We start from the raw sequence: 12,019 nt of genomic DNA on the forward strand, positions 1-12,019 counted from the left end.
GGTAATTAAGACAGAATATAAATACATATGTATATATATATGGGAATGAAATTGTCAGCACAGGGTATAATTATCATGTTTATTCCTTGTTAATACAGTGAAATTGAAATCTCATTTTTACTTGCTCAGAGCCTATGAATATAGATTGAATCAAATTATGTTTAGACAAAAGATGATAAAGAAATTGTAGGAATGAAAGGGATTTGGGGAGAACAGAGGAATGAGGGCAGTTGTTTTTTTTTTTTAATGTACCTATGGAATGCATAGAATCCTTTATGTGTATGTTATTTTTTAAAATTACATTTTTAAATCTATTTAATAGGTAGAAATAGATGAAGATAGAGGTAGAGAGATAGAGATGATAGAGAGAGGGTCCCACCCATTGGAAAACTTTCCATATATCCTTATTAGCCCCATACCATGAGTCAAAGATAGGGGGCCTAGAACCCAATCCAGTCCTCCCAGATAAGTTGCAGAAAGATAGTACTTGATCTTGCTATTAATCAAGATGCGGTTTCTGTGAGGTCATTTGTGAAGGGGTGAATTCAGTAGAAGAGAAGTTCAGAAATGTCACAAGCTCAAAACTATCATGGATAGCAGAGCTAGTGCTGCCACCTCCTATACTTCAACATTGCATGTTGAATCACAGCATCATAGACATAATTTTTTCCCTCACATATTTAGTAGATAGCATGATATTTTAAGAAATACTAGGGCACGTATAATTTCCTTATAGCTGAATTTAGACAGAATAATACATATTGGTCATATTTGTCGGGTAAAAAATAGGAGGAGAAACTTAAATTATGCCATATAATTGCATTAGGATAAAGATATACTGAGAGAAAAGTGAGATGTGAAATTATACAAATGTTCTCCAAAATCCCTCCAAAATCTGACGTCTTTTGCCAAGTATTTGTGCTTTGTATGTAATGTTTTTAAGCTTCTGCTGTGCTTATTAGATGGGTTCAATAAGATGGCAGAAGTGAGAGTAGGTGGAGAAAGCCAAGCACGTGTTACTTTTCTAACATACTGTCCTGGTTTCCACATCAAAGCCTTTTTAGCATCCAGTACTCTCTGCTTTAGAGGCCAACAGTGGTTTGTTTATCCTTGATTGAAGTTCAGACTCAAAGGTAAAGGCATTGAAGGGGTTTCCTATGCTCAGTCTCCTAAAGGGAGGAACTTCCTTCAAAATATTAACCATTCTCTGATCCTCTTTCTTTGCTCTATTTTCCTTTTTTACATTCTTTGAGTCAGAACCATGAGCCAAAAATAATTATTTTTCTTTACAACTTACTCATTCCATGATGTTGTCATTGGAAATAGGAAATGAACTAAGGCAAAAAAAAAAAATGACATTGAGAGTAGAATTGTCGCTAATGATTGCCTGAAGATGTGGAAGTGGCTTTGGAAGTTAGCAATAGGCAGAGGCTGGAAGCAGCTGGAGAAAATGCATAGAACTCTGGCAACGCTGTGGCGATCAGATTGAGAAGACTAAGAAAGAGCCTTAGCCAAGTAATTTGCAGGAGTATGTCAAGGAATATTCTATTGGAAATTGTAGTGAAGGTCACCCTTGACACACTCCTGCAAATAATTTGGCTAAACTGTGTCCTGCTCTAGAGACTTAGAAGAGGGTGAATTAAAATGTGATTAACTGGAATATCTGTCAGAACAAATTCCCAAATTACAAAGCATTCAGCCTCTGCTGCCTAGTGACTTGTTACTATGTATAGTGTTATTTAGGAAAAACAGCGGGACCCAAAGGCAGAATGCATAATTAAGAGGAAAGCGGAGTGGAGTAATTTGAACAGGTTTTAGCCTGAGAAAGGAAGGAGTGAAAAGCACAAACCATGTTCGGGTGCTGCACAGCAAATAGTTGGATGGAATGAATGACAGTGGGCAAACCACAGAAGAGCCATGTGGGCTGTGACCAGTAAAGCTAACCTGAGGCTTAACTGGTCTTTTGGGTATGCTCTTTGATGCAGTATGATGAAAATACCAGCCTGACAGCCCAAAGCCTTGGAACCCTGCACCCATACGGGAGACCCAGAAGAAGCTCCTGGCTCTTGGCTTTGGATCAGCTTAGTTTGGGCAGTTATGGCCACTTGGAGAGTAAACCATCAAATGGAAGATTTTTCTCTCTGTCTCTTCTTTTTGTAGGTCTAACTTTCCAATAAAAAACAAATAAATCTTTTTAAAAATTGCTTTGAACAAATGAAAGCATCAACACAATATATCAAAATTAGTGGGACATAGTAAAGGCAATGCTAAGAGGAACATTTATTGCACTTAGTGCTTCTGTTAAGAAACTAAAAAGCATCAAGTAAATGAGCTAACTACATGTCTGAAAATAGAAGTAAGTGCAAGAACCAAGGCTAGGAGCAGCCCAGACCATCCCAAGTTACAGTACCCACTGGCATATGACGGGTCATTCTGGGGACAGGCCAGAATATAACACCCAAAGCCAGATCTGAGAACTAGGACAGAGTGTAGGACAGGCTTGGATGGGCCACAGCAACAGCTAGTTTGCATCAGGCCAGGCAGTGGGGGTTGGCTGGGCTGGGTGGACTAGGCTGTAGCACTCACAGGCATGACCTGGAGCTTGGGGTAGACCGAGCCAGGCCAGGCTGCAGCACCCACCAAAAATGCCAAGATGAAATGGGTCATGCCATGCACCTACTGGCATACATGAGACCTAGGAGGAGGGGAGTGTACCTGGTAGGACTGTGGGGCCTCTCTTGCTCCAACTGGTGAGCATGAATGCTGGAACCAGGGGCAGACCAGCCAGGCAGCACTACACACCTGTTTGCCTGCATGTGCACTGGGGTGGGGACAGCCAGATTATGTTAACCGACAGTATCTACTGGTACATGCATGAGCCAGGGTAGTTGGTCTCCCACAGCATCAGCTGGCAAATGCTGGGATGGAGTGTGTGTTAGGTCAAGTTCTGTAAGGCTAAATTGCAGAACCACTTTTCAAGTGTAAGAGCTGGGGTTTGTGGTGGGACTGTTAAGGAAACTGTGGGTACCCCATCTAGGCTGCAGCTCCACTGGCACACATGATACCCAAGTATGTAATGGGCAGGATTGGGCTGGGTCACAGCATCCATTGGTTTATGTAAGAGATGGGTATGGAGATAGAATTGACCCTGCAATTACAACTAGGGGTGTGTGTGTGTGTAGGCTGACAGAGGTAATGGAAGGAGCTGGACCACATACTGGCAGTCACACATAAGAGTCAGGTCTATTGTCACTTCAGATGAGGTTTCTGTGGGGATCCTCCCAACTAAACTACTAGACTCAGAACCCCAACCATGGAGAGAATCGTAAGATATGTTGCCTGACCATGGAGTGCATGTGTCAGATCTGGACCTCCTAAGTGACTAAGATGGAGCAGTGGACAGCATGCCCACATGTACAAGTAAAATATGGAAATCCATTGGGGACTGCAGAGCACATCAGATACCATAGCAGAGAAAAGAGAGCAGAACTACTCAACTATCCTAGCCGAGCATTGACAGCAAATTTCTGAGCGACTGGAGAGTCTGGGTAGACTGTGTCAAAAGAAGAACATTAGAAGTAATTCCTTATCCTTGGGTCGGTGAGATCAATGGCTTTTCAGAATTATTGAAACCACTTGAGTGGAGGCCTTCAGAGCAGGCCCCACATTGGGGACTCTGGGATTGCATTAGTTGGTCCCCATCCCCTAGAGACAGGAGGGTAAGGAGGGAAAATTTGGAAACAATGTTCTCACCCTGGCAGCTGTGTGAACATCATCAAAAATAAAACATTAAAAAAAATCTAAAAAAATGAAATTACCATTAGCAACAAAGTGGTCCAAATTTAGGCCCAGATGCTTAACGAAATGAGCTTAATGGACAGGTATCATATGTTATCTATGATAAAAGCAACTTCCATGTAAAATACAGAACAGCTTTATAGTTAAACATGTTGTGCACATTTCCTCATGGATGAGCTATATAATGGATACTAGCATATCAAATCCTGAAGATACATTGCATTATGCGTTTCTATTCCTTAGTAAAGGGAAACTGCCAAATATGCTCTGACAATAGGATACTAGATTTTCCATCATTGTAATGCTTACAATGTCACAATACACTTAAATAGCTGAATGTTGGACTTGTGACTATTGCTGAAGGGCTATACTATTGTAATAACATGGGGGAATAGGGTAGGTAAGGGTAGACTGGGGAGAGACAACAGAGATGTGGGAGAGGGAACTTTTATTCCTACAAAACTGCATCATGGAAAGTAGTAAGAGCAATAAAAATACAATTAAAAGAATACAGTAGTTTTCATGGGTAAAGAACATTAGTTGCAGGAAGTCAATGGCAAAATGCTGTGATTTAAATATAATTTGCCTCTTTATAGTCTCATGTGGAATTTTAGTCACCATTACGGGGTAGTAAAGGTCAGAAACTTATCTGACTGTGGTGAACACAGATAAGGTCTTTGGCTTATGGACATGATTAAATAAGGCCATTCTAGGTAAAATATCCATGATTGAATCAAGGGGACCTTATAAGTAATAGAGGAGAGACAAGAGAATATGTACAAATTAATACACTGCTGTGTTTCTCATTGTGCTAGTCTACACTACCCTGAGATTTTCCCAGCAAAGTAGCCTCCAAGATGTTGTCTCTTGAACTTGTACTAGAACTGTGAGCCCACATAAACCACTTTTCTTCACAACATACCTTGTCTGTAGTGCTATGTTGCTAGTGGCATAATCTGGTCTACATTTATGAGGAAAATGAAAACATGGTAGGCTAAAAATCACAAAAGAATGAGTTGTCATGGAAAGAATCCTCTGTGTTATAACAAAACAGACACATAAGAGAGCAACTCACATTCCTTTGTGTTACGTGCGCCTCTTGAGGCATAATAAACACAGTTAGAAGGTGTTTGTGAATATGTTTTATTATCATGGTGTTCAGAATTGTTGGAAATCAGTAGAGTAAGAGTGGAAGAATCACGGAAGTAATGTTGGTGAAAGTAGGAGACATATCTTGTAGTGTTTTGCAGACTAAGAGCGAGGGAATGGACATTGGCAAACACTAGCTGTTTGCCAGACGTTTTTGAGGGAATCTAAGTAGGAACTGTTTATCTGGTATGTGAAGAATCTCTATACTCTTTGAGTAGAGAGCAGATTTTACTTAGATGTGAATGAAGGTGTAGGACCACCTTCAGGTCATTGTAAGACTGGAGGTAATGTGCCAAATTGGTAGTAGTGCAGATGGCACACGTGTATAGAAAATGAGCAGTCTTCTTCAGCAAGTTCACATATGGACAATGTGCCACATTAAATGTTTGTCTGAGTTTAGCAAAGGTGGTATCACTAAAATATAACATTAAATTAATATGCATGATTGGCTTTGTAAAATCTCTTAGGTAAGTCAAGTTAGATGCTGCCAGTTTATTCAGTGCACTTGCCATTTTATTTTTCACTCAGGATTATCAAATAGAAACCAATGCTTGAACTGTTTTTGCCAGGGGTAAATTGTAAGAACTTTCACAAGTAATAAGATGTTTTTGGTTGACCTGAACATGTTCTATAAAAAACTGTTATGTTATGTGATTCTTGAAGTTTCGTAAAATCAGTGTTTCACAACATAATCAAAGTTGCATAATAAAATTAGGGGTTACTATGCCATTCATGAGGATATCTCTCACTATGTAACTTTCAATTTTCCAATTAAGTCAATAATCTTTGCTGTTACTCTGGGAGATTTTACTCAATGATTTGCTATTAGGAATATAATCCTACAGAAATAACTATTCTTTTCTCTGTAAATGACTGTTAACTTTAGTTAATTACTTTATGGTACAAATAAATATTATGTTTATAACAAGGGTGGGTAAAAGTTAAATTGTGAAAATCAATTGTTTTAATTTTCTTGGAAATTTTATTTTATTAAATTGAATTTGTGCTTGGTATTCATTACCAAGTAGTTTTTTGGTATCAGTTTAAAGGATACATTATGGATATTAAGTTCATTATAATAATAAAGACACATGAGGCAACTTCTAAGGATTTTGCGTAGGTTTGTAGAATATTAAACTAATGTGTAGTTATTTAGAAACATAGCTACTGCCTATAAAATAATGTGAAATAACTGGGATTGTTAGAGGTGAGAATAACTCGCCGTTCCTTTTATTCAGACTGATGTGCTGTTATTGAAGGAACACCTTCCAATTTTAATGTGCTCTGCTGTTGTAGAAACAGGTACAATAACATTACAATGTGCATATATTATTCTCATGCTATTTTGTTTCACCCATATACAAAGCAATCAGATATGACACCGCATAAAGTATCATTACATTAAATTCTGACTTAGTTTATAAATGCTCCCAAAATTAATTCGCTTAGGTATTGAGAGTTGTTACACAGGAGAAAAATGAATGCTGGTATTTCTTGCTGAATTTGAACAGTGGAGCAAAGGAAAGGCCATTTTGGATAGGGGATTGCAACAGCACAATAACAGTAGAAATTGGCTTGCTATAGTTGAATGATTGTGCAGAGAAACTGTAGGAAATGCGCTTGGCTAGGTCATCTTTGGAGCTAAGGAAATCATACTGCATGTTTAGTAGAGCTATTGTACAGACTAATGAAAGGGACAAGAGCAAAGGATGTGGCATAGTCTTAGTCCATAACAGATACTTTTAAAGCTAACTATTGCTGTGAATTTCTTTTTCTTATTGCCGACACTCTGCGAGTTCAGGATTTTGCCATTTCAGGCTCGTTGTTCAAGCTGCAAATACAAGCATGATTTTTCATGAAGACTTCCTAATGCAATGAAGTAGAAATGAGCCTTAATTTTATTTTATACAATTTACATGAGTTAAAACATTTCATCTGCCTATTTTTTGAAGTAGATGCTTTGACATTTTTTCATAATCTCTAATGCAAGATTTTCTGTTACTCTAGAATTAGAAAACAGTTGTCAGGTTCATTTGTTATTTATTCGTCTGTGTGCATAGCGATAAAATTCCTAAATCATTCAATTTTACCATCAGGTTTTTCCTCCAATTTTGCTGTACTTAATATCATGATGATTGAAGGAAAGATAACACAACTGACTTCAGAAATACCTCATTAAAATACTTGGTTAAATCCCAATATTATTATATCATTGTAACACTTGTAATGAAGCTGGATCTTACTTGTAGAACACACTGTGGTATGCAAATACGTATGTATGTTTAAAACCATGTATCCACCATTGCAGTGTCCTAAAATGTTCTGTGCTTTGCTCCTTGAATGTTTTCTCTCTCTCCAAAACCATTCCCAGTGACTAATCTTACTCTAAAATTTTACCTTTTCCAGAATGTCATGATTATAGTGATACTGTGTGTAGGTTTACTCACTTGCCAATATGGAAGGCTATTTAATGTGTTCATGGCTTCAGAACTCATTTATTTTATCACTGTCACTGAATGATTTTCCATAGAAGTTAACTGTCTTTTCACCCATTCACTTTCCTATTAAATCATATTTTTTCCTATTGAAACTATCTGTTTATCTTTTGTTTCAAATAACTAACTACATAATTGACAGTAATATTCTATCTACTTTATTTTATATACACAGTGGAAATTTTTGTTTGGGGAAGCAGCAAGTAAACTTGAAATTGGATATAGTATAATCATCCTGTGAATACAAATAAATGCCTACACAGCAACTTTATAATTTAGTGCTTTTTATTTAATACACATTATTTGGATTATTGTGGTGATACATATCATGAATTTTAAATTGTTGGCATTTTTCAAGAATGCAATATAGTGTTATTAACTAAAATTACCATGCCTAATAATAGATATCTGGAAATTACTCATCCTATAAAGTGGAATTTTGTGTCTGACCAACATTTTCCCAAATTGCAGCCTCTTATAACTGTCATTCTATTATTTACTTATTGGAAAATAAACATTTTTATGTTTCTCATATGATGAGAATAGATACAATACATTCCACCACAAAAATAAAACTATGACACAGGGAGGGGTTGGGGAATCCCAGAGAATATGAAACTATGTCACATAATGCAATGTAGTTAATAAAAAAATAAATACAACAAAGAGAAGTGATGAAGCAAAGATAGAGAACAAGCATATCTGTTTGTTATATTTATTCATTCATCAATATACTATCAAATGCCAGGATGTACGTGATAGTAGCAAACAAAATTTTATGCCACTTTTAAATAAAAAGAAATTACCCCTTAGAAATATATTCACTTGTATTGACATGGGCTACAGCATTTATGAGAAAGCTTTCCTTTATTTTGTGCCTAGCAGGACAAAGAGGCACATAAATAAGCTATGTTCTTTATCCAACACTACAAATCCTAAATCAGGGGAAAATCACATTGTCACTTTTTCCTGTAGCCTTTTTTTTTTTTAAGAGAGAATTTCTGGATTTTTTTCTTAATATTTATTTATTTGAAAGGCAGAGTGAGAGAGAGAGGAGAAAAGATCTTCCATCAGCTGGTTCACTCCCCAAATGGCCACAACAGCCAAGGATGGGCAATGTTGAAATAAAGACAAATGAAATTCATCCAGTTCCTTCATGTGGATGTTAACAGGGATTTCAATCAGAAGTGGAGCAACTGTAGCTCAAACTGGCACCCATATGGGATGCCAGCTACAGAAGGCACCGGTCAAATTCAATTTCTTAGATAATCGTGCTTTGTCTTGTGGTCGGTGTTCTGTCCAAGGGACCTCAGTGCCAGACCAAGTTTTCACCTGCTTGCCTTCTTTTCTCCAGTTACTTTTCAGTATGTACAAACTCTTGAACTAATGAATGAGTAAAAGATTACCTCAGCAATTTCTAAAACACATGTCACAGTTAAATTCTACTTGGGATTCCCAAGAGGTTCATTTCATACCCTTATTCCAATGCTAAACTAGTTTTACAAAATCAACAAGTTTTCTAAATTTTCAAGACATGAGTTTCCTAACCTGAAATACGAAATATTAGGATGGTACATGGACTAAATTGACAATCCATATAAAGTTCTGAACTTTATACCTATTTCACTGCAAATGGTTCAGGGATATTAATTATTATTCTTAAATCAGTATTTGTCTTGACTTATGAATAATAAATATATTGTTAACTGTCCCTGAATCCTACAGACCTTTTTTCTGTCTAGTTCAAGAAATAGGTTCTTCCATCATAAGTCCTGTACAGACTACTCTCTCCAAGCATCTAAGTAGTCCCTCTTACCTGTACATATTCAAGGGACCCACACTAAAGGACACAAACACACAGAATACTGCCGGCAAAGTTAGCAGCTTAGGAAAATTGCTAACCAAGTCTTTCAACAATACCTAATATAAGGGGACAGTGCAAAGCTAATTTCTTTTTTCAGAAGTCTGTTGCCTTTGAAATGAACATTTCTTGTATATTCTCTGGAAGCTGGGTGTATTTACCTATACTAAAAAATGCAGTAACACAATTTCTCATGATAGATGCTTTTGTTATTTTAAAATATTATAATTATTTCCCACAACATATTACAGTGTAAGTTTATCCCTGACAGATGGTAACATCACGGCGAGTGAAAAGCATTAGTAATTTAACATATTTAAGCTACCGTGGAAAATTAGCATCTATGTGAAAATTGAAAAACTCATTTCCTAATGCTATTTAGGCAAGGCTGCAAGGATTTCATTAAGTAATATAAAACAAATCAAAGAGATAGAAACAAAACTCAAGGGTAGTAAACAGAATTACATTAAGATATGCTTTTTTTTTTTTAACATTTTAGCTATTTAAAAACTGAAACTAGTTAACCTCACTCTGCAATTTAAAAAAATCGGATATCCAGCTTATGAATTTGATGTAATCACTATGATGATTGATCATTTTTCTTAAAAATATTATTAATATTTAATGGATTTAAGTGGCTGTTAAGGTGCGTGCTTGGCACGGCTGCATCCCATTTTGGAATTCCTAATTCATGTCCGACCTACTCTGCCTCTCATGCAGCTTCCTGCTGCTGTGCACCTCTGGAGGCAGCAGGCGATGGTTCAGAAATGTGAGTCCTTGTCACCTACATGAGGGACCAGGGTGAACTGAGGCTTTTTGTTAGGCTCTAGCCCAACCTTGCCTGTTGTGGTAATGGGGGTGTGTATCAGAAGACAGAATATCTCTGTAGGTCTCAGCTTCAATCAATCTGCCTGCCTTATGAATAAAATAATATATAGAAATAAGACTATTAAATGGCCTTGTAGAATTTAAAATAAGAGCAATTTTGAGGATACGCAGTGGCATGTAAATATACTAAATATGAAGACATTGCTTCGGATATCTAATTTGTTGTGTGTTTTTCTTTTTGTATCAGTGTGATCGTTGCTGACTGGTAAAGCAAACCAGAGTGAAAAAAGCTACAAATTTTAACGTAATCCTTACTGAGACAAGTGTCAAGTATAAAGTCTTTGTTTTATTTAACTTATTTGCTTTGATTGCTGAATAGTCTTTCCTTGTAAAATAGAATCAATTTTTCTTTTCTTCTTTTTTCTGTTTCTATAGAAAGCTGACCTTGCAGTTGCTCCACTGGCTATTACCTACGTTCGGGAGAAGGTCATCGACTTTTCCAAGCCCTTTATGACACTTGGAATAAGTATTTTGTACCGCAAGCCCAATGGTACAAACCCAGGCGTCTTCTCCTTCCTGAATCCTCTGTCCCCTGATATCTGGATGTATATTCTGCTGGCTTACTTGGGTGTCAGTTGTGTGCTCTTTGTCATAGCCAGGTAACATGCTCACTTTTGTGATTTTTTTGGCAATTGTTAACTCCTTTTTCTACCTAATAATTGTCAAAAGTCACAATTGATTTTACTTTTTCTTTCCTTTACTTCCTATGACTTTCTCTAGAATAATGAACATTTAGGAATCATGTCCAGTTTTTAAGATGTAATGTGTTGCCACTTTGGGCAGAGTGAATGCTGGTTGTGTCATTAAGCTATTTATACAATGGGGCTTACCATTCTTACTCAGAATTTGAAAGTGTCGTTGAAAACAATTACTCTCAGCTGAAGATTTCTCTTGAACACAAAGCAAAATAGCATATTTTGCTAATTTAAATTAATATTTTAGTCATAAGAATAATCAAAATAGTAAAATTTCAAAGGAGAATTTCGTAAGGAATAATTTACTGAAAGTTTTCTAAATGAAAGCATGATTATAACATAAAATCTTCATATTTTCACAGAATAAATACCCAACTCCCAAATAGTGTATTAATGCCATTAACATGTTGATGGCTCTAGAAATTTAATGTCTACCTGAAAAAAGCATAGTTTTACAAAATCACATTGGCATTTATGTGTTTTGCTCTTTTATATTCGTTCTTGGATAAGGAAATTTGTAAACATATTTGTACATATCTTAATCAAACTTTCAATAGGTGTAGCATTTCAATATGATTTAGCCTGCTTTTTCATTTATGAAGAATATGATTGTCCCTCAGGAATCCATACTCTTTTGCTGCTATAATGATGGTGAATGCTAAAAACTCCACACCCATTGTGTTTGTGTACTATACATAAAAAATTAGCTTTGAATAAAAAAGTTAGAATCCAATGTACTAATTCATAAATAAGCAAAAATAATGTATACCTACACATTTTGCATTTACAAGGAAAATTAATATGCAGTTTGTCTTTTTTTGTAATTACTTGACAAACTCATCACAAAATTATTACTAAGGAATTTGTCTTTCATAGAATGTATTTGAATAGATTCCTATTTTTTTCTCCATAGAACCAAATCAAAAAAGTTCAGCTCATTCAGCTCAGGAAATGAAATTGATGATTGGAATATTATACTGTTTTGCATATTTTATGCCTTACATATTTATTTTGACATATTTATAAATAATTGTGATGCAAAGGTATTATTTTTATCTATTATGCTGAGTTGAATATTGGAGTCTTTAATGATGCAGTTATCGTTGGTGTTAGCTTGAAACCATCCATTGCAA

At 36.1% G+C, this 12,019-nt stretch overlaps 1 protein-coding gene across 3 annotated transcripts in view; it reads left to right on the top strand.

Annotated features, from left to right (window-relative positions):
- Nucleotides 1-12,019, top strand: part of GRIK2 (glutamate ionotropic receptor kainate type subunit 2) — a 577,027-nt gene that overhangs the window by 424,659 nt on the left and 140,349 nt on the right. For all 3 annotated transcript variants that reach the window (XM_040983826.1, XM_040983827.1, XM_040983829.1), the window contains exon 11: nucleotides 10,567-10,790. In XM_040983826.1, the coding sequence (XP_040839760.1) occupies nucleotides 10,567-10,790 (224 nt within the window). The remainder of the gene's footprint in view (nucleotides 1-10,566; nucleotides 10,791-12,019) is intronic.

The sequence above is a fragment of the Ochotona curzoniae genome, unplaced genomic scaffold (genome assembly GCF_017591425.1).
Source record: "Ochotona curzoniae isolate NIBS_2020 unplaced genomic scaffold, NIBS_Ocur_1.0 contig_3819, whole genome shotgun sequence".
Taxonomy (NCBI): domain Eukaryota; kingdom Metazoa; phylum Chordata; class Mammalia; order Lagomorpha; family Ochotonidae; genus Ochotona; species Ochotona curzoniae.